This window comes from Selaginella moellendorffii, unplaced genomic scaffold, assembly GCF_000143415.4.
Source record: "Selaginella moellendorffii unplaced genomic scaffold, v1.0 SELMOscaffold_93, whole genome shotgun sequence".
In the NCBI taxonomy this organism is placed as follows: Eukaryota; Viridiplantae; Streptophyta; class Lycopodiopsida; order Selaginellales; family Selaginellaceae; genus Selaginella; species Selaginella moellendorffii.
In genome coordinates, this window is record NW_003314354.1 from 531,343 (window position 1) to 551,622 (window position 20,280).

Below are 20,280 nucleotides of genomic sequence, written 5' to 3' on the forward strand. Positions count from 1 at the left end.
TCTCTCACGTAGTAATGAGCCGCGAAAATCTGAGCGCGATCCTTCCCAAGAACGTCTTCGATCTGTGAGTCATTTGTTAGCTATCCTTACGTCAAACTGCAAGATTTCTTACTTCTTTGGCAGTCCAGACGTAGAATGCGCCTTCTTTCTTCTTTGAGGATCCGCTTGGTTCTAGACTGTCCGCATCTTCAGCAGAAAATATGCCACCCTCAGGGTGTGTCATGTCCCGGTTCAAGTAGTCCAAGATATCTCTTGCAACGCAGGCATGCATCGTATCTCTCGTGACGAGGTAGACGTCAAGGTAGGCATTTGCAAGCTGAGCCTGGTCATAGAGCATCTTTTCGAAATGTGGGACTGTCATAACCAAGCAACCCGATATCGCTTCGATGAAGAAAACAAAATGATTTGATGCTTACCATGCCAGTAATCATCAACGCTATATCTGTGGAATCCTCCTCCAACATGATCGTGCATTCCTCCCCGCGCCATGCATTGAAGATTAAAACTTGCCATTTCCAAAGCCTTTTTGGAGAGGCTTGCTTTGCCAGCTTGATCCAGACGCTTATAATACCGAAGCATCAAGTTCAGCTCCACCGGCCTGGGAAACTTTGGTGCACTACCAAACCCGCCGAGCTTGGCATCAAAACCTTTCATGAGCTGCAAACGCAGATCCGAGAGACGTTAATAATGTTAGCAAAGAACATAAGCTCAAACCTCAAACTACCTGACTCGCACAGAGCTGGACAGCTTGCTCCGCCACACCACCTGAAACTTGAAGAGACGTTGCACACGCGGCCATTGCCTCTGCAAGCTGCTGAATGACATTGTCCCCAGCGTTTCGAAGCACGGCTTTCCTCGAGTCCCAGTTCTCCTTCACTCGCCTGCAGCGGCAAGATTCCAGCTTCCAAATGTATAAGTGCTAGCTAGCTAGAGACCAGCTACCTTAAAACTGTCTTAAATCCTGGACGACCGTAATTATCCTCGGGAGGGAAGTACGTTCCTCCCACGATGGGCTTGAGCTCCGGCGTAAGAAAGACGCTCATAGGCCAGCCTCCTCCACCTTGTGAAGCTTGGACGAATGTCATGTAGACCTGCATGAAAGCATTCACAAGGTATACGGGCATGAAGACGAAAAAAAACCTTATCAACGTCGGGCCTCTCTTCCCGGTCGACTTTGATGCTCACAAACCAGTCATTGAGCAATTTGGCGACCTCTTCGCTCTCGAACGATTCCACTTCCATTACATGACACCTACAAAAGAAGTTCTCAGTCAGTTCTCTTATGCCGGAGAAAGAAAGGAGAAAAACACTCGAGCGCAGTACCAGTGACAAGTGCTGTATCCGACTGCAAGCCCTTTTTGTTAGGAAGCAGAAGACACACGCAGTAGCATACCTGATAGGAAAATCGGCTTGTCTTCTGCCTTGGCCTTGGCAAACGCTTCTTCTCCCCATGGATACCAATCCACCTACATGCACACAAGACTAGATCATCATAAAAACGAAAACAAGAACAGAAGAGAAAACAAAATTGGAGGGAGCGAGCTATACTGGATTGTGTGCATGCTGGAGAAGATACGGGCTGTTTTCATGGAGGAGGCGATTGGAATGCTTGTGCTTGTCTCCCGAGCCAGCCGCAGTGGCACTGCTAGCGCTGTGCTTATCGGCCATAGCATCTGGCCCTGCAGCTCTGGCGACCGTGCGCGCAAAGGCAAACGCGGGAGGCTTCCTCTTTTTCGCCTGCAAAGAGGACCGAGCAGGGGCAGCAGGCCTGAAGAAGGAGGCGGCGGCGGCGGCCAGGGGCAGGTGTCGCAACCGGAACATGCCGCATAAATACCAGCTGCTACCAAACAGGAAACAAAAAATGTCGGGTGCCACTCACCTGGATCCAACTGCCAGTCGACTATCCCTCGCTCGCGCACGCACGAACCCTAATAGAAGACGAGTTTCTTAGCTCATCGTTTCTTCTAAATCTTTACAGGCGAGCCTGTAGTTGGATGGATTGCCACCAACACCTTCCACCTTCATCCACAGCTCTGGCGGTGAACAAAAGAAAAAAATGTGTCGTTTCTTTCATCACACTTACAACTTACAGCTTCTATAGTTTTTTCTTCCGAGGATAAACGTCTAGACAATGAATGGGGTATATTGATGACTAGAATTTAATCTCCTCCGCCTCCGCTGCCTCCTCCCCCTTGATTTAGAACACCAGGCATTTGATGACTGCGTTCTCCAGTGCGGAAGCCAGGCATGACAGTGAATCCCACCGTGTGCAAGTCCCCGCCCCCGCCACCTTCGAGATCCACAACGCTCTCCATGAACTCGCTCTGGAAACTCGTGTCCTTCTTCACCTGGAAGATGCTGGCGGTGGGGTTGAAGGAGAAGGCGAGGCGATGGAGCAGCCACACGCTCTTGGCCAGCTCCAAGAACCTGTGATAAAACTGGCTGCTCGGGTGCTCGCCGCCCAGCACCTGGTTCCTGTGTTGCAGATGCCCGAAGAAGGACTCCTCCATCTTCTCGTGCACGATCTGGAGGTACTTCCGCAGGCAGAACTTGCCAAAGAGGCAGTCGGGCGTGGTGGAGACGAGCTCCAGCGGATCGATGGAGCGCATGTCCTGGAACTGCAAGAAGCAGTCGTGGCGGTGCTTGCCGGGGTCGAGGATGGACGACAAGCTGCCGCTGAGATAAAAGTTTTCGTTCTCGAAGCCATTGAACATCCTCTGGCAGACGTAGGACTCGAATGCAAACCTGGTGTGGATTGGCCTGGCGTAGACGGCGCCCGGCTGGATCGAGTTTGCGGCGGCCTCCAGGTCCCAGTCGGCATTCTTGAGCAGTCCGATGAACATCTTTGCGAAGCTAAACGCCTCGCCGCGAGCAGCTTGAGCCATCTGCTCGAAGAGCGGGGGAGCAAGCGAGACGTTGCCGTTCATCATGCCCGCACCGCCGCCACCTCCACCACCTCGAGGGAGCTCGTTGAGCCGCCTCTCCAGCTTCTCCTTCTTGCTCGTCGCCCGCCTGAGCGACTCCTTGAGGCGCTCCATCTCCTCGTGCTGCTCCGCCAGCTCCTTCTCGCAAGCTTGCATGCGGCTGTCGTAGGAATCGATGATGGACTGCTTCTCCTTGAGGCCCGCCTGGAGCTCCTCCACAAGCTTGCGATCGTTGCTGTTGGCGGAGGCGGCGGCAGCTTGGTGGAGGAGGTAGTGACCCCCGCCGCCACCACCACCACCACCCCGGCTCCTCCCCTTGAGCATGTGTTTGATCTCCGAGAGCCTGCGCAGCTCGCCAATGACCAACCTGTCGGCGGCGCGCAGCTTATCCGCATTGTAGGGAGAGTGCGCCGACTGGAGCTGGATGTAGGCGTTCTTGAGCGCCGAGACGGTGCCGAAGATATCCACAATCACATTCTCCATCAACTGGACTCTCTGGTACAGCCTCTCCACCTCCTCGCCTTGCGCCTCCTCCGCCTCGTGGAAGCACTCCTCGGCGCCGCTGCCATTCCCATCCTCCTCGCTCCGTTGCGCCATGCCCTAGGTCTAGCCACAAATCCCGAGCTCGCGCTCACCTCGCTAGATCCACTCCGACTGCTACTCACTCACCCGCGGCCCATCAATTGGCGAGCAAGCAAGAATGATGGATCTGTCCATCATTCCTGGAGGGCAGAGGAAGCGATTGCGTGCGCCCTAGGCCTATGCGAGACGAGGAGGAGAGGATGAGAAGCAAGCAAGCCCCTTGTGCCATTATTCCACTCCCCTGCACGCACTTAGTACTTACTACTCTTTCCTTTTAATTTTTTTTTTTTTTCTTTGCTCGTCTCGTCGCTCCCCTTCTACCTAAGAGGACAACGACAACAAACAGCGATGATATTACTTTTACGAGCTTTTGTTTTCAGTGGAGGGGTCGCCCGCCTCCCCACCTTTGTTAGCTCGGTGATTCCAAAAGAGAGAAAGAAAGAAAGGAACGCGCCTGGCCTACATTGTGAGCGCATTCTCCATGGAGCTCGCAAACGTGAGCAAAGGAGACGGGGAGTCGAAGCCATGGCCGCCGCCGCCGCCGCCACCAAGCATCGGCGAACTCAAGCTCGACTCGGACGCGGTGGCCACGGCCTCGAGCATCTTGATCACGTCCACCGTGTCGTCCAGGTAGTAGCGGGCTTTGCTCGGCTTCTGCCCCACCGTGCATGCAAACACCTCCGCCGACGACGACGAGATGGCGTGCCCCAGCTTCTCAAACATGTCCTCGTCCGACCGGTCGTCTCCGATGCACAGGACGAAGTCGGGTGACTTGCCCGTCTGTGCGAGCGACGATAGCAAGCGCTCCACCACCACGCCTTTGCTCACTCCCTGGAAGGAAAACAGACAAAGCTCTTTACAACTCCGCCCAAACCCGTGAACAAGATAAGACTTTGCGTACCTGTGGCTTCACTTCCACGATAAACTGGCCGCTCTTGACGGACACCGGATCATTGGCGAGGACGCTCTCCAGGTGATCCAGCAGCTCCTTGGCTTGCCACGATCCAAAGTCGGGGTCGGCGTCCCGGTGGTGCCACACGAGAGCGCTCTCCTTGGCCTCGATGTAGGATCCATCCGTGCTGTCCATGTACTGCCTCATCACCGGAAGTGCTACGTGCTTCCACTCGAAGTCGGGCACCGGCACGCACGCCTGCCAATCCTCGTCTCTGGACCACCTGCGACAAGCAGCACTTGCTTTGAATATCTCGAAAGAGAGGAAAGCGAGAGAAAGTAAACGAACGTACCTGTAGAAGTAGCCGTGCTCGGCCGCCAGCCCAAGCTTATCGCACTGGGAGAACCACTTATGGAGAATCTGTCTGTCACGTCCACTAACGATGAACACCACGTTCTTGGGATTGCTACACAGCGTGTTGAGGATGGAGATGACCTCGGGGCTGGGAGTCTTGTTCACCGACGTCTGCGGCATCATGGTTCCATCGTAGTCGAGCAGGATCGCCCGGCAGGAGCTCCTCCTGTACACGGACACGAGGTGCTCGGTCATGAGCCTCCGGAAGTTTGGATCCAGCGCCACCACCCGGAAGCCCAGCCCGAACCCGATCCCGTAGGACCTCCTCCGCGAGTGATCCCGGCAAGCTCTCTCCAGGTCCGCCATGAAGCTCTGCGCCCAGTACGCAACGTCGTGCGAGCTCACGTACTTGAAGTGCTTCTCGTGCCTGGCGTGCTTCTCGGCCTCGGGCATGCTGACCGCCATTATCATCGCCTCGGCCACAGCCTCGATGTTCCAGGGGTTGACGCGGATGGCCCCGCTCAGCGACGGCGAGCAGCCGATGAACTCCGACACCACCAGCATGCTCTTCTTCTTGGGCTTGTCACTGTCCTCCACTGTAATAACCCCGATGCGGCCAAGTCCATCATCGGCTTCGTGCTCGTCACCTTCTTCGCCCATGCCTTGTCGGCAGACGATATACTCGTAAGGGATGAGGTTCATGCCGTCGCGGACGGCCGTGACAATGCAGCACTCGGCGATGGTGTAGTAAGCGATCCGCTCGTACAGCGGCATGTCCCTCTCGATGAGAACCACCGGCTGGTAGCCTTCGCGGCCGTAGGCCTGGTTCACCCGCTTCGCCACCGCGTAAGCCTCGTGCTGGACCTCGAGAACGTCCTTGCCCCGCCCCCTGGCCGGGTTCCCAATCTGGACGAGCACCAACTTTCCTCTATACTCGGGGTGCTGGTTGAGCAGCTCCTCCATAGCCAGGAACTTGAGGCCGATCCCCTTGAATATGTCCATGTCGTCCATGCCCAGCAGCACGATCTTCCCCGCAAACTGGACGCTGAGCTCCTCCACCCGGCCGTTGGTCTGCTGGAGCTTGAGCCCGGCCTCGAGCTGCGACATGTGGATGCCAACCGGCATGATCTTGATGCCCACCGTGCGGCCGTAGTACTCGAGGCCGATGTATCCCCTCCGCGACTCAAACTCGAGGCCCAGCATCCGGCTGCAGCACGAGAGGAAGTGGCGGGCGTAGTCGAAGGTGTGGAAGCCGATGAGGTCGGCGTTGAGGAGCGCCCGGAGGATCTGCTCGCGGACGGGCAGCGTGCGGTAGATCTCCGACGAGGGGAAGGGGCTGTGGAGGAAGAAGCCCAGCTTGATCCTGTTGAAGCGCTTGCGCAAAAAGGTTGGCAGCACCATGAGGTGGTAGTCGTGCAGCCACACGAAATCCTCCTCGGGGCTGATCACCTCCATCACCTTGTCCGCAAAGATCTTGTTGGCGGAGACGTAGGCCTGCCACAGGAGGCGGTCGAAGCGGCCGCCGGGGTCCGTGGTGAGCGGCAGCATGTAGTGGAAGAGCGGCCATAGCTGCTGCTTGCAAAACCCGTGGTAGAAGCGGCCGTGGAGATCCGGCGGCAGGAAGGCGGGCACGCAGTTGAAATCGCGGAGGAGGATGGCGGCCACCTCGTCCTGCTCGCTCATGGGCACGTCCACGCGCAGGCAGCCGACGTACACCACCTCGAGCTCCTCGGGGAGCCCATCCTTGAGCTGCAACAGCAGCGAATCGTCATCCCACCTGAAATTCCAGAGGAGATTGTCGGGGCGGCGCTCGCCGTGGAGGGGCAGCTGGTGGGCGACGATGATCACCCGGCTGCTGTGCGAGATGGAGGCCGCCTCGGACGCGCTGTCGTCCTCGATGATCCGGCTGTCGCTGCACAGCCCCGCCACCGTCATGACGCGCGGCAATCGTCGGCCCCGGGGCGACGCCGTGCCCTCTGCCGGGGACGATAGATCCAGCAAATTGGAGTAAGATCTGGACACCATGGCTGCTATATGGCTGCCACAAACCTCACCCCCTCGCCAAATATAGGTCTATCATATGCTTCTTCCTCTCAGTGCCATTGATAAGCTAAGCATATCCAGACATCAAATTCTTGCCTGATTGATTCGTCCGTCTCCTCCCCCTCGAATCGCTACCTCACCTTACGTAACGCATTTGACACAAACAAAACATCTCCTCTAAGACTTGCGCTGTTCCAATGATTCCGCAATGTCTTTTCAGCTCAACCCGTCCGTGGTTGTGGCGCTCGTCACTGTTAGTTTAGTCACCAGCAATGCTACGGTGGACTCGCGTTCGTGCTCAAAACAGCGTGCTCCTGCCAGGAAAAGATCAAGCACACGTCTGCCAGTTAATAGTTTACTCGACAGACAGGCAGACAGCAAACACAAAAGAAAGATTCATTCTCACCTCGAAGCCCCCGCTGCATCGGTTGCTCGCAACTGTCGAGACGACGATAACGCTTTGTCAATTCGGACCTCGAACGGTGTAGAGTGCCAGGTGACCCGCTGATCCTGATGTCACGTCCACGACATGAGAAAGAGAAAAACGAGCAACCAACGAGAAAATATCTACCTCTTTGTATTTCCGGGTGGTGTTTGGAATTCCCTGCCCGTCCCAGAGTTTGGGAGTTGCGTCCGCCTCCGCCTCCGCCTCGGCCGAACTTGTCTCGTCATCCCAGCGCGAAGTTGGTCTCAGCTGTGGAGTGATCTGCGTGGAGCCCCACTGCAGCTCCGAAAAGAAAGAGTAGTTCTCCGATTCGATCTCCAGCTCGTTGGATCCACTGCTTGTTGTTGGTGATACTTTGTCTTCGTGAAAATCGTCTTCCTTTTCTTCCACCCGCTTGTTCTTGTGCCATGCCTCTTCTTTCAGCTGTCGCCATTGCAGTACGTTTCCAACGGGTGTCAGCACGGAAGTTTGGTGATCCTGGCGCTTCTCCGCCTCCATCGGGGTTTTGCATGCAAAGATATTTTCCTTGTCCTTGGATCCATCACTCCGAGCTTCGACTGTTTTCCTCTCCACAACGGGTGACATGCACCGAACGGGTGTTATTTCCACGTCGCTGCCTTCGCTCCTGAGACCCTCAAGCACTTCACTGGAGGACGGAGCCTCTGACTGCGATCTTCTGCTGCAGTCGGAATTGATGCTCACGTTTGCCTGTGAAGGAAAGCTTCCTTCCTCTTCGGAAGAGATGCTGGACTCTGCTTCGGCAACTGGTGAAAGTGGCTCTTGCCACATGAATGACCGGTGTGCAAAGCTTCTCTTCTTGGGAAGCATGAAGAATACGGCCGTTTTCGGAAGACAGACGAGCGAAACCTGTTCCGGCACTGGCTTCGGGTTTGGTTCTGCCGTGCCTGCGGCCAGTGCAGCCTGTGTGTTTTTGTCCTTCATCCCTTCTGGCACTGTCCCCGCTTCGACATTGTTTGACGGAGGCGGAAGGCTAACAAACCACAAAAGTTAAAATGAATGAATGGAGAGCTCGAAAAACTTGCAAACCTTGCGGAAGTTGATACTGGTGAATCCTCCGGCGACGAATCCCATCTTGGTGCCTCCAGAGGAGCTTTAGAGACCTTTAGAGGTTCATGTGGAGTTTCTAAGGATATGACGCACGACCGAAACTGAGAGACCTGCGTGTCAAGCTCGCAGGAAGAAAATGAGGGGGATGTACCTCTTCCTTCAAAAACTTGGCTTGATCAGCTTCCAGCACACTCTGCAAGGGGCGATCTCTGATACGCAAGTGTTGGAGTCCATTGCTGTCCACACTGAGGCATTCACCTGAGAAGACACCGCCATTAAGCTACCAGAAACATAAAAAAGCTCACCACTTCTCAGCCAGGGATTTCCTCCAGCAGCAGTAGCAAACGAGGGCGTGAGCTGTGACGACTGGGCATGCTGCTGCTACAAACGTGAGCACATTGAAGAGGAAAAGGGCAGAAAGGGGAGAACTTACTGTGGATTTATGGCCGCGACTAGTCCGTGAGCAGAGCCTTGGCAATCTTTCCTTCCTCCCTCCGCCGCATCCAAAGCATCCAAACAGCCAGCCCATGGCGCTGATCCAGGCGCTAGGAGAAAACCCACATCTCAATCTCAGCCAAGCGAGAGCGCAGTTTGAAAAGAGCCGTTGCGGGGGAAAAAGAATTCCAGGAAGAAAGTGACCTAGCTTATGCTCTAGGGCACGGATGAGGAGGACATTCCCCACAGCCCTAGGAGGAGGTAGAGCGTCCCCGCCGCGGCCCATCGCCAGGGCTCCCCATTTCCAGCGTTCATGCCACCGCCAGCAGCAGGAATGCTGCACCATGGAGGCGGCGGAGATTGCGAGTGTGATCAAGTATCACGAGGCGACCAAGCATTCTCTAACAAGGTATGCTCGCGGCCCGCGTGGCCTGGATTGGATCAACCAGCCCGATCCATTTAGGCGCTACCAGGGAGCTCAATTGGCGCCCCTGGATCATCTCCCGCCGGACGAACAAGCAAAAGAGGACGCTCCTCTTTCGTATCCCAGTGTCTTCAAGCTCGCGGTTGCTCCAAGGCCTGTTACCAAGCGGACGCTCTCGCAACTGCTTTACGATTCTCTGGCGCTCTCCGCGTGGAAATCAGCAGGGGGATCGACATGGTCGCTCCGTGTGAATCCCAGCAGTGGAAATCTCCACCCCACCGAAGGATATGTTATCAGTGGTCCGGTTACTGGCGTGTGTGACTCGCCATTCATTGCTCACTACGCGCCCAAGGAGCACGCATTGGAGATTCGAGCACAGATGCCTCCGTCAACTTGGAAGGAGCTCTCCATGGATTTCCCGCCGGGTTCTTTTTTCGTCGGCCTGTCCTCCATCTTCTGGAGAGAAGCTTGGAAGTATGGGGAGAGAGCATTCAGGTACTGCAACCACGACGTCGGGCATGCTATAGGAGCCGTGGCCATTGCGGCGGCAACACTTGGCTGGAAGACGAAGCTTGTCGACTCGTGGAGTTCCAGCGACTTGCGACTTTTGTTGGGATTGCCTCGAGATGACGCGTCGGCCTCGGACAGCAGTGATGTTGCCAAAGGACACTTTCCGGAGCTAGAGAACGAGCATGGAGACTGCGTCATGCTTTTGTTTCCGAGCGACAAGGCAGTTCCCTCCAACTGGTCTCCGTCTACAGAGCTCGTCTGTCAGCTTTCCAAACTGGCTTGGAATGGCAAGCCCAACTCGCTGAGCCGAGAACACGTTCGCTGGGAAATCATTTATCGGGCAGCACAGGCAGCCAAGAAGCCAGCGCTCGCAGAGTCGTCGTCAACTGGCTTCATGGAGGCGAGCCGCGAGCAGACAAGCCGAGAAACTTGCTTTCGACAGTTTGCTTCGTCATACGGCCGGGCTACTATCCGTCATGTTGTCCGGACACGCAGGAGTGCAGTCAGCATGGATGGTCAATACGGCATGCACAGAGACGCTTTCTACCAGATTTTACTCAAAACAATGCCCTGTCTAGGGACGCATAAGCAGCTACCATTCTCATCGCTTCCCTGGGAAGCAGAGGTGAGCATGGCGTTGTTTGTTCACAGAGTTGCCGAGATGAAGCAGGGCCTTTACTTACTCATCAGAAATCCTTTGCACGAAGAAGATTATAGAGCGGACTTGAGGCAAGATTTTGTGTGGGAAAAACCAGCAGGATGCCCGTCAGAGCTTCCACTTTATCTTCTTGCGAGAGGAGACTGTCGGAGCATTGCCGAGCGACTGTCTTGCCACCAGGTGAGATTTATTTATTTTATTCTCTTTCTTTCTTTTCTCTTTTTTACTGATGAATATGTTGGCTTTTAGGATATTGCGGGCGATGGATGCTTCAGCCTCGGAATGGTGGCAAGATTTGAGGATTCTCTCAAAGAGCATGGTGCTTGGATGTATCCGCGGCTCTTTTGGGAAGCTGGCTTGCTTGGTCAGTTGCTCTATCTTGAAGCACACGCAGTTGGCATATCCGCGACTGGTATTGGATGCTACTTCGATGATTCTGGTATGTGACATGCTTTGGTTCATCTTACTGAGAATCTCTCTCACAAACAGTGCATCAAGTACTCGGCATCAAGGACAGAAAATTCCAGAGTCTCTACCATTTTACGATTGGAGTGCCCGTTTTGGATACGCGCATTTCGAGCCTGCCTGCATACCCATCCACGAAATCGAAGACGAACTAGCGGATAGAGTCAATAGGTATATATAAAAGCTCATTCATCATAAACGTGATATCCGGACTTGTGTGGTCAGCTACAACGTGGATCATGTGGGAGAAACAGTGGAAAAGAAAGGAGAGCTTCTAGTGGGTTATAGGCGATGGAGGCGATGGAGGCCTGTGTCCGGGGAAGCCTCTGGGGGTGTCAAGCAGGAGCTAGCTTCGCGTTGAGGCGCCAAATAAGGCTCAAGCTCGTAGTACGCAATTGCAGTTCACAGCGATCTGTCTGGTGGAAAGCTGGAGCGGCGCTGTTGCTGAAGTCTGCAAGTGCATCGGCCTGCGCTCGCCACAAGCAGGTTCCAGTACTGGGATGCATCTCCAGCAGCCTGGCGACTGGTGCAGGAGGGGGCTGCAATTTCAACAGTGGTGGAGGCCAAGGACCAGGAGGAGGAGGTGGAGGCGGAGATGGGTTTCAGACGTCGGCTGTGCCAGCACAGTCAGTGAGCGGCGAAGCTGACGATTCGAGTGCTGCTCAACCAGTAATTATTCTCGACGTTGGGGTATGTCACACATAGGAGCTTTTGTTTATCAGTTTATTTGGCTTGCAACAGGGCATGTCGTGTGGTGGGTGCGCAGCGTCCGTAAAGAGGATCCTTGAGTCCCAGGTCTCGGCTTCGATGAGTGTATGCATGCAATGACTATGAATTTTCCAGGTTCAAGTAGCTTCTGCTACTGTCAATCTTGCCACAGAAACCGCAGTTATTCACGTCAAACAGGATTCTCCTGCAGCATCTAATCGGGAGATTGCGGAACATCTTGCAAATCACCTGACTACTTGCGGATTTAAATCATCAGTACGAGGTGAGGTGTCTTCCCTTTGCAGCACAATAGACTAGGAAGGAATCCATCCTTGCCTGATTTGTTTTTCTGCATGGTTGCAGAAGTTCCTCTGTAAAGCAGTGGAGATTTTGCTTTCAATAAACTATATCTCTGTGAACATGATTCAACTGGAATAGACTGAGATGTTTCATTGGGCTTTGGTCATGCAGAACAAGGGTCCCAAAGTCGTCTTCAAGCAGCTTACAAAAGAAAAGAGGAACGTAAAGTTCGTTTGAAAGACTCTGGTATGCATAGTGTTCTGTAAATGCATGTCATGGATTAACTTGACTGAGCAGGGCGGAGATTGGCAGCAGCCTGGACGCTATTTTCTCTGAGTCTCGTTGGCCACGCAAGTCACTTCGGTCTCAAATATTTTCCTCCATGGCTACATTTTTTCCACTCAGTGAGCTTTCAGATGTCTCTTTGCGTTTTCTCGCTAGTAGGACCTGGCCGCAGCCTTCTCTTGGACGGATGGAAAAGCTTTCGTCGAAGGAGTCCCAATATGAACACCCTGGTGGGCTTAGGAGCTGTTTCATCTTTTGCAGTCAGTGTCATCGCGGCACTATATCCAAAGCTGGTAGAGTTCGATCCTTACATTGAGAAGGCTTAAGCGTTTGGTTCACAGGGTTGGAGTTCGTTTTTCGAAGAGCCCGTAATGCTTTTAGCTTTCGTGTTGCTCGGCAGAGCAGTGGAAGAAAGAGCAAAAGTGAAGGCAAGCAGTGATATGGAAAGCCTACTTGGACTTCTTCCCAAAAATGCTCGGCTTGTTATGGGGAAAAGCTTAGACGAAGTTCCATCGACAGTGGACGTTCCATGTGATAGCATTGTACTGGGAGACCGGGTTATGGTCTTACCTGGGGTATGTTAAGTATAGCTATCATTCTTCGGTTCATTTAATTTTATTGTTCTCAGGACATTATCCCAGTGGATGGCATTGTGAAAGAAGGCAGAAGCACTGTGGATGAATCCAGTCTTACTGGTGAACCTCTTCCGATTTTGAAGAAATCTGGTGTAAGTTACGACTTTTGTGGCCTTGTTGCTCAACTTAATGCAATAATGCAGGATGAAGTAAATGCTGGAACAGTGAACCACAATGGTGTGATCCTGGTTGAAGCAGTGCGGTCTGGTGATGAAACCGTTGTTGGGGATATTGTGAGGATGGTAGAGAACGCTCAATTAAGAGAAGCACCAATACAGAGGTTGGCTGACAAGGTGTGTGGACGCAAACGTCACTGTTTAGCGCGCTGACTGTTTTTCTTTGTAGGTTTCAGGCAAGTTTTGTTATGCAGTAATGGCCTTATCTGTCGCCACTCTCGGATTTTGGAGCGTTTTGGGACCAAAGCTGTTTCCTTCCGTCATCCCGACTGGTGGTGGACTTCTTCTCGGCCTACAGCTTGCTTGTAATGTGCTTGTGAGTATATATTTCACTGATTGTTTGGCACTGCTCAACTTCTTACCGGTTCTCCAGGTGATTGCCTGTCCTTGCGCTCTTGGACTTGCCACACCAACCGCTGTTCTGGTACTTAAAACTTTGTTCGTCATTGTAAGACTTGTATTTGCACTTATCTAGGTGGGCACGTCACTGGGAGCACGAAATGGTTTACTAGTTCGAGGTGGAGACATTCTAGAAAAAGCATCCGCTGTTGATGCGGTTGTGTTCGACAAGACTGGCACACTTACACTGGGGAGGCCTGTTGTGGTTGACGTGGTGTTAAATAAGTATTACTATCTAGTTAGAAGATACTACACTTACTAACTATTTCTTTCAGGTACTGGAGTAAAGAAGAAGTTCTAAAGTTTGCTCATGGAGTGGAACGTACAGCAAGCCATCCTCTCGCAAAAGCCATTGTTCAGGAAGCAGAAAACGTAGGATCTACCGGCGCATTGGTGAGAACTATGTTCTCTGTGAGCAGAAATGTTCTGATCTGTTATTCTCTAGGTGCAAGATGGATCTTTCGAGCAAGAACCTGGGAGTGGGGCAACAGCTGTTGTGGATGGAAAGAGAGTAACTGTCGGCACCTTAGATTGGGTCCAAAGGTTTCTCTTATATCTATCTACTTGTGGCAATATCTATTAATTTTGATATGTTGTAGGTTCGGAACGGTTGGAGAGCCCCCGCGACTTCTGGGAAATCCGGAAGGAAGAACAGTTGTTTTTGTCGGGCTGGACAACTCCATTGCTGCTGCTATCACTTTGGTCGACGAAATCAGGGACGACGCCGCGGAGACTGTGAGAGCTCTGATTACATTCACATATCCTTTTACAGCTTCGTTCTTGTGATTTTTTCGATCAAACTTCCTGTAGCACTTCACACAGACGAGAGAAAGACTATTCCTCGTCCATTAAAGCTGCAAAAGGAATCCAACTTGAGTAACCTCCGTTTCTAGGAGAGTTCAAGATACACTTCTTCCAGGTTCGCACTCATCATGAATATGTATTGGTTACTGATGGCTTCGTTAGGCACAGGGCGTCTTGATCTGTTCACAGCAGAAAGATCCTCGGCAGTGCGTTTGTCCAGCGACGTGGAGCCGAGCTGCTCGTTGCAACTCTGCTCAGTATCCGACGCTTCGGATGAGATTTGGACACGGGATACGTTTCGAGTTTGAAGAAGGATCAGACAAGTAAGAAGATGGATTCTGATTTTCTTATCGTTCTTAAAATCTGGTTCCAGGTGGTGGATGCTCTCGAATTAAGCCGAAGAATCCAGAGAAAGATAAAGCAGAACTTATGCTGGGCATTCATGTACAACATAGTTAAGTGGCTATTTTGGTGGTTCTTTTTGTTAAAACTTTCCAGTGCTGTTTGTTGACAGATTGGTTTGCCAATAGCTGCGGGGGCTCTTGTTCCAGCCACCAGAGTGATGCTCACGCCGTCACTGGCGGGTGCTCTCATGGGATTGAGCTCGCTGGGAGTGGTGACTAATTCGCTCCTGCTTCACTGGGAATACTTTGTTCACGTGGACAAGCATCGCAGTAAAGCACCACTCGGAGCGAGCGATAGCATTGCCATTGTTACTTCATGATTCGTTCAACTTTCATATTCTTCACGAACTCAGTGAGTTTTGAGGAAGAAAAACTGCGATTCTTTACTCATCGTTATCTTACAATTCTGCAACTCCAAGGCTTGTCCCGGTTGTAATAATAGTAAACATCGCACCTCAGGAACTGGGAGCACCTGGCTAGCGTAGATTCCCAGAGGCTTGGCCGCGCCCGCGGTCCAAACAACAAATCCCACAGATCCCTTTTGCTTTGCGTGATCTCCACATTGACTGCGCCAGGCCTCACCCCCGGCATCTCCACGACGATCACATACGAGTCTGGACGGTTCCACATGTCCAAGAAGGGCGGGATGGTGATGACCCGTGAATCACCACCACACGCAGCTCTGTAGCCAGCAAGAGCTTCAGGCTGAACCAGCTCCTCCGCCATGTCAGTAACCAGAAGATCGCACCGCACCCACAGCAGGAAGCACAGCACGCTCCTCGCTCTCCGCCTCTTGCTCGTCGAATCCAAATCCCACAACAAGCGGCACAGTTACCCGCAAGAGACCATCGTCAAGCTGGTGGCTGATGCGCCCTGCGTCAACGTGCTGCGGGAGGACAAACTTCGGAGCAAACAGCTTGGTGAGCGCACCGCGCTCCTCTCTCCGTGCAACGGAATATGCCTCGTAGAATTGGCAAACATCGGCTAGGTTTTATGAATGGTCTAGGGCTGTTTGAGAGCTTGCGATGGTGATCCTACTAGGCATGTTGCTGCTGATTGTGCTGGCGATGCTGCACCCGCCGCCTAAGCATCGCAATGTGTGGGCTACTGCCACCTGGATCCTCTTCCTTGTGGGTAAGTTAAATCTTTTTCAATGCTTATAGATTGCTGCCATTCGACATTGCTGATGCTGTTTATTTTAGTGGGCATTTTGATTTTTCTTGCTCTGTGGGAGAGATATGGACACTTTGAGGAAGTATTTTCTCCTGTCGTGATTCTAGAAAACTGGTTTGCAGTCAAGAAGGGCACTAGTTCTGCGTTACCTTGGAGATTGCCCTCTTATGGAAATCGTCGAGGCTTACTAATAGTGGTCAACGATGAGAATATCACTAGATGCACTGATGATGCTGCTGACATTGAGATGTTACGCCACGAGTCTTTTGGATACACTGAAGTCTAGCTCCTGTCCGGTATCGTTACTGGTTTATGATTGTTTGCGTCTCTTTACTTTACATGGTTGGTTTTTGTTAGGTCCGAGCACTAGACGTGCTTATTTTGCAATCAAAAAGTTCATCACAAGTGGAGTTACTGGAGATCGGCTTTTCTTCTTCTTTTGTGGACATGGTTTGGAGAGCCTTCTTGATATGAATGGTGATGAACTTGATGGCAACAATGAAGCAATTTGCTTCTCAAATGGACTTCAGTTTATCCAAAGGACTTGTGGAGTAGCATCTCAATGTCAGCAACGTCATCAGTGCATCCAGTGATATTCTCATCATTAACCGTTATTAGTAGGCCTCGACGATCTTTATAAAAAGGCAATCTCCAGGGTAACGCGGAATCAGTGCCCTTCTTGACCGCAAACTAGTTTTCTAAAGTCACGACGGGAGAAAACGCTTCCTCAAAGTGTCCCTATCTCTCCCACAGAGCAAGAAGAATCGAAATGCTCACTAGAATAAATAGCATCAGCAATGTTGAATGGCAGCAATCTATAAGCATCGAAAAAGATTTGGGTATGCTTTTTCATTTATTCTTCTGTTATGTTTTTTGGTCATGATTTTGTTTGTATGTAGGTGCTCGTAGATGATATTCTACATAAGATAATGGTAGAAGATCTTCAACCTGGTGTCCAGCTAACTGCTGTGCTTAACACATGCCACAGCGGCACGATGCTTAATTTGCCTTTCCAGACAACAGGGAAAAGATGGATGAAGGCTTCGAATCAAGTTTCAACTCCGCTGCAGGCAAAGGTTTCTTCAAAACGACTGTTACCTCAATTGCAGCGTGCCTGGATCACGAGATAACTTTGTTTGTAAGTTTCTTTTGCCCATTGTTTGATTTGTTCTCTCAGTTTCTGTTATTCTTTTCAGGATCGAACTCAGAGACACAGTCTTTTCACTCTCGATTTCACCAAATCCATTCGTGAAGGAGCAAACACGTACAAGCTACTCCTTGAGAGTATGCACAAGAAGCAGCAAGAAGCTGGATTAAGGAATAGCACAATCAATATATGTGCAACTGAACCGTTTTCTCTTGATCAGGTACTTGTGTTGTAGCCTCTGAATGAAGTTCTCCTGGCGTTAATAAAGTTTACTGACTTTCCACTCGTATGGCGTTCTGGTGCAATATAAAAACATGGTGCTTTCATATAGGAATGTCGTTTCCATCTCGGAGATGACGAGAGGAGGCCACTGCTGCCACGGACAGACCCGCAGAGCTTCTTAAGCGCTACTGAAAGCAATGAAAGAATACGGGAGCTTCCAGATTGGATACACCAAGGCAATTTTTGTGAGAGTAGAGTGCAGTGTCAGTACACGCGTAAGAAAGTGGAAAGCAAAAGCTCCGTCGGGATTTGAAAACTTTGACGATCGGATCGACGCCTGATTAGTTTAGTTTTAATCTTTATAATTACTCAAGATTAGAAATAAATGAATTATAACGTTAACATTTAGGTCGGATTGCTTGGAAGGAGCGAGGAGCGCAGAGGATGGCGACGCGTCGGCGGGACAGGCTCCTCGAAATGTCGAGTGCCGCCGCTTCTTCTTGTCCCGTTGTTATGGAGGACGACGATCCGCCACCGGAAATGGGGATCTCGAGGTAGGCAAAATTTGCAGACTTTTCCCTGGATCCCTCTAGATGTCAGGGTCGAGGACGCTCCAGTTGTAGCTCCCGTTCCTCCTGGTCGAAAAATTAAGAAGTACCGTAATCTGAGGAAGAGTCTTGGCCTTTCTCACTGGCGAATGTGAAATTTTCGTGCTGCGCACCTAAATTTTACATCGGCGTTTTGGATCCGGACGAGCTTCCCATACCAACGCGATCATCACCCAAGAAGCTGCCGGAGCTACCCACTCTTGAAGTAAAGTCCAGTTTACACGACGAGTGCAACACAAGCGTGGAGAAGAATTCCAACAGGGACAGTTTGCGGGAGACATGTTTTTCCGAAAGATTCGACAGCCGTTCCAAGCCGCTTGGTATGTTTTCTCGTTCCTCGCTGTATGAGACTCATGTTCTTTTTACTTGTTCTTAGACATATCGATCATGGAAGAGTCTGCTCGAGACACTTCTGTAAGTTTGGAGCTTTATTTGTATGCCAAGGCCTATACCTCTAAGTCCAGTTGTGCTCCTGCAAAAACAGCGATAGAATCTGCTATACAAAAGGACACTCGGGTACGACTTCCCATTACATTCACATATCCTTTTACAGCTTCGTTCTTGTGATTTTTTCGATCAAACTTCCTGTAGCACTTCACACAGACGAGAGAAAGACTATTCCTCGTCCATTAAAGCTGCAAAAGGAATCCAACTTGAGTAACCTCCGTTTCTAGGAGAGTTCAAGATACACTTCTTCCAGGTTCGCACTCATCATGAATATGTATTGGTTACTGATGGCTTCGTCTGGCACAGGGCGTCTTGATCCGTTCACAGCAGAAAGATCCTCGGCAGTGCGTTTGTCCAGCGACGTGGAGCCGAGCTGCTCGTTGCAATCCTGCTCAGTATCCGACGCTCATGATGAGATTTGGACACGGGATACGTTTCGAGTTTGAAGAAGGATCAGACAAGTAAGAAGATGGATTCTGATTTTCTTATCGTTCTTAAAATCTGGTTCCAGGTGGTGGATGCTCTCGAATTAAGCCGAAGAATCCAGAGAAAGATAAAGCAGAACTTATGCTGGGCATTCATGTACAACATAGTTAAGTGGCTATTTTGGTGGTTCTTTTTGTTAAAACTTTCCAGTGCTGTTTGTTGACAGATTGGTTTGCCAATAGCTGCGGGGGCTCTTGTTCCAGCCACCAGAGTGATGCTCACGCCGTCACTGGCGGGTGCTCTCATGGGATTGAGCTCGCTGGGAGTGGTGACTAATTCGCTCCTGCTTCACTGGGAATACTTTGTTCACGTGGACAAGCATCGCAGTAAAGCACCACTCGGAGCGAGCGATAGCATTGCCATTGTTACTTCATGATTCGTTCAACTTTCACAACTTCACGAACTCAGTGAGTTTTGAGGAAGAAAAACTGCGATTCTTTACTCATCGTTATCTTACAATTCTAGTAGAGGATGCAACTCCAAGGCTTGTCCCGGTTGTAATAATAGTAAACATCGCACCTCAGGAACTGGGAGCACCTGTCTAGCGTAGATTCCCAGAGGCTTGGCACTGCCTTGGGCAGAGTCACCTTCACCAAGCCATCGCTGACATGGTAAGTTGCGTTTGCACCAACCGGGTACTTGGGGGGAAAAGAAAGCCTGAGCGCGAACTCTTTGGTGTTCGCTCCTCCCCGCTCCAGCCTCCGTGCTTGGCCCTCGTCTTCGTCTTGAGTAACGCCAGTGACAGACACTATAGAACTACCCTTCCCATCCCGCGCCCGCGGTCCAAACAATAAATCCCACAGATCCCTTTTGCTTTGCGTGATCTCCACATTGACTGCGCCAGGCCTCACCCCCGGCATCTCCACGACGATCACATACGAGTCTGGACGGTTCCACATGTCCAAGAAGGGCGGGATGGTGATGACCTGTGAATCGCCACCACACGCAGCTCTGTAGCCACCAAGAGCTTCAGGCTGAATGAGCTCCTCCGCCATGTTAGTGGTGCAGTAACCAGAAGATCGCACCGCACCCACAGCAGGAAGCACAGTACGCTCCTCGCTCTCCGCCTCTTGCTCGTCGAATCCAAATCCCACAACAAGCGGCACAGTTACCCGCAAGAGACCATCATCAAGCTGGTGGCTGATGCGCCCTGCGTCAACGTGCTGCGGGAGGACAAACTTCCGAGCAAACAGCTTGGTGAGCGCACCGCGGTCGTCTCTCCAGCGACCCCGCCCATGCTCCTCCCGTGCAACTCCAGCGATTGAGAGAATCGACTGCTGGGAGGCCCAAGGCAGGACTTCCACCTTGACATCGCTGCCCCTCACCCCCGGCATCTCCACAAGGATGACATAGGCGTGCGGCAGCCGCCACACATCTGTGAGAGCAGCGGTCACCACCGTGTCGGCTACGTAGCACATGGGAGTTATGAAGGCGTCTTGTGCTCTTACGCTGGTGTGGCCGGCCGTGCCGCAGCCCCGCGCCACCTTGAGGGAGCACCGGTCGGAGGACCTGTCAGCACCGCCGCAAGCCTGCGCCATCACCGCCAGCACCTGCAACAAGACGAGAAGCATCGCCATTGCCTTCCCCATCCTCCCTTCCTAACCCCACTACACGCTATATAGAGAATAACATTCCTTTTTACGTGACCCTTTAAACCCGTTGTTGATCTATGGTGATTTTTCAGCC

The 20,280-nt window shown here is 51.9% G+C and overlaps 6 protein-coding genes and 1 long non-coding RNA gene across 9 annotated transcripts in view; 3 read left to right on the forward strand and 4 right to left on the reverse strand.

Annotated features, from left to right (window-relative positions):
- Positions 1-2,196, reverse strand: part of LOC9628947 (spermatogenesis-associated protein 20) — a 3,576-nt gene extending 1,380 nt beyond the window's left edge. The window contains exons 1-9 of the mRNA XM_002989066.2: positions 1,549-2,196; positions 1,394-1,466; positions 1,324-1,345; positions 1,141-1,252; positions 943-1,091; positions 725-881; positions 417-657; positions 113-354; positions 3-62 (exon numbers count right to left, since the gene is read on the reverse strand). Coding sequence (XP_002989112.2) covers positions 3-62; positions 113-354; positions 417-657; positions 725-881; positions 943-1,091; positions 1,141-1,252; positions 1,324-1,345; positions 1,394-1,466; positions 1,549-1,821 — 1,329 coding nt within the window. The 5' untranslated portion in view covers positions 1,822-2,196. The remainder of the gene's footprint in view (positions 1-2; positions 63-112; positions 355-416; positions 658-724; positions 882-942; positions 1,092-1,140; positions 1,253-1,323; positions 1,346-1,393; positions 1,467-1,548) is intronic.
- LOC9629517 (protein GRAVITROPIC IN THE LIGHT 1) lies at positions 2,160-3,780 on the reverse strand. Its single transcript, XM_024662839.1, has 2 exons — positions 2,405-3,780; positions 2,160-2,320 (listed from the first exon to the last, which is right to left on the reverse strand). The coding sequence occupies exons 1-2, from the start codon at positions 3,519-3,521 to the stop codon at positions 2,160-2,162; spliced, it is 1,278 nt and encodes a 425-aa protein (XP_024518607.1). The 5' UTR covers positions 3,522-3,780.
- Positions 3,781-3,840: 60 nt separating this feature from the next.
- Positions 3,841-7,077, reverse strand: LOC9629518 (alpha,alpha-trehalose-phosphate synthase [UDP-forming] 5). The gene is made up of 3 exons (XM_002989068.2): positions 4,751-7,077; positions 4,408-4,681; positions 3,841-4,337 (listed from the first exon to the last, which is right to left on the reverse strand). Exons 1-3 carry the CDS (start codon positions 6,775-6,777, stop codon positions 3,966-3,968), a joined length of 2,673 nt encoding a protein of 890 aa, XP_002989114.1. The 5' UTR covers positions 6,778-7,077; the 3' UTR covers positions 3,841-3,965.
- Positions 6,834-9,029, reverse strand: LOC9629519 (protein JASON). Its single transcript, XM_024662840.1, has 7 exons — positions 8,742-9,029; positions 8,614-8,689; positions 8,460-8,566; positions 8,288-8,409; positions 7,367-8,231; positions 7,202-7,305; positions 6,834-7,109 (listed from the first exon to the last, which is right to left on the reverse strand). Exons 1-7 carry the CDS (start codon positions 9,027-9,029, stop codon positions 7,094-7,096), a joined length of 1,578 nt encoding a protein of 525 aa, XP_024518608.1. The 3' UTR covers positions 6,834-7,093.
- On the forward strand, positions 8,954-11,028 carry LOC9629520. The gene is made up of 3 exons (XM_002989013.2): positions 8,954-10,515; positions 10,585-10,774; positions 10,825-11,028. Exons 1-3 carry the CDS (start codon positions 8,971-8,973, stop codon positions 10,953-10,955), a joined length of 1,866 nt encoding a protein of 621 aa, XP_002989059.2. The 5' UTR covers positions 8,954-8,970; the 3' UTR covers positions 10,956-11,028.
- LOC9628948 (copper-transporting ATPase PAA1, chloroplastic) lies at positions 10,858-18,997 on the forward strand. The gene is made up of 32 exons (XM_024662841.1): positions 10,858-10,971; positions 11,026-11,490; positions 11,542-11,595; positions 11,644-11,791; positions 11,980-12,054; positions 12,106-12,386; positions 12,435-12,668; positions 12,722-12,820; positions 12,872-13,021; positions 13,074-13,220; positions 13,278-13,328; positions 13,380-13,528; positions 13,579-13,696; positions 13,749-13,846; positions 13,903-14,085; positions 14,223-14,409; positions 14,622-14,723; positions 14,810-14,945; positions 15,087-15,195; positions 15,343-15,431; positions 15,553-15,645; positions 16,042-16,235; positions 16,584-16,760; positions 16,881-17,051; positions 17,163-17,289; positions 17,480-17,607; positions 17,723-17,981; positions 18,038-18,177; positions 18,415-18,452; positions 18,557-18,569; positions 18,620-18,700; positions 18,761-18,997. The coding sequence occupies exons 2-32, from the start codon at positions 11,092-11,094 to the stop codon at positions 18,968-18,970; spliced, it is 4,440 nt and encodes a 1,479-aa protein (XP_024518609.1). The 5' UTR covers positions 10,858-10,971; positions 11,026-11,091; the 3' UTR covers positions 18,971-18,997.
- Positions 15,499-17,118, forward strand: LOC112341898. Of its 3 annotated transcripts, XR_002990737.1 has the most exons (5): positions 15,499-15,645; positions 15,714-15,980; positions 16,042-16,523; positions 16,584-16,822; positions 16,881-17,118. It is a non-coding gene; the product is annotated as an uncharacterized LOC112341898 (long non-coding RNA). The 3 variants fall into 3 exon arrangements; XR_002990738.1 differs by having other exon boundaries at positions 15,714-16,523; positions 16,862-17,118; XR_002990736.1 differs by having other exon boundaries at positions 15,714-16,523.
- Positions 18,998-20,280: the final 1,283 nt, after the last annotated feature.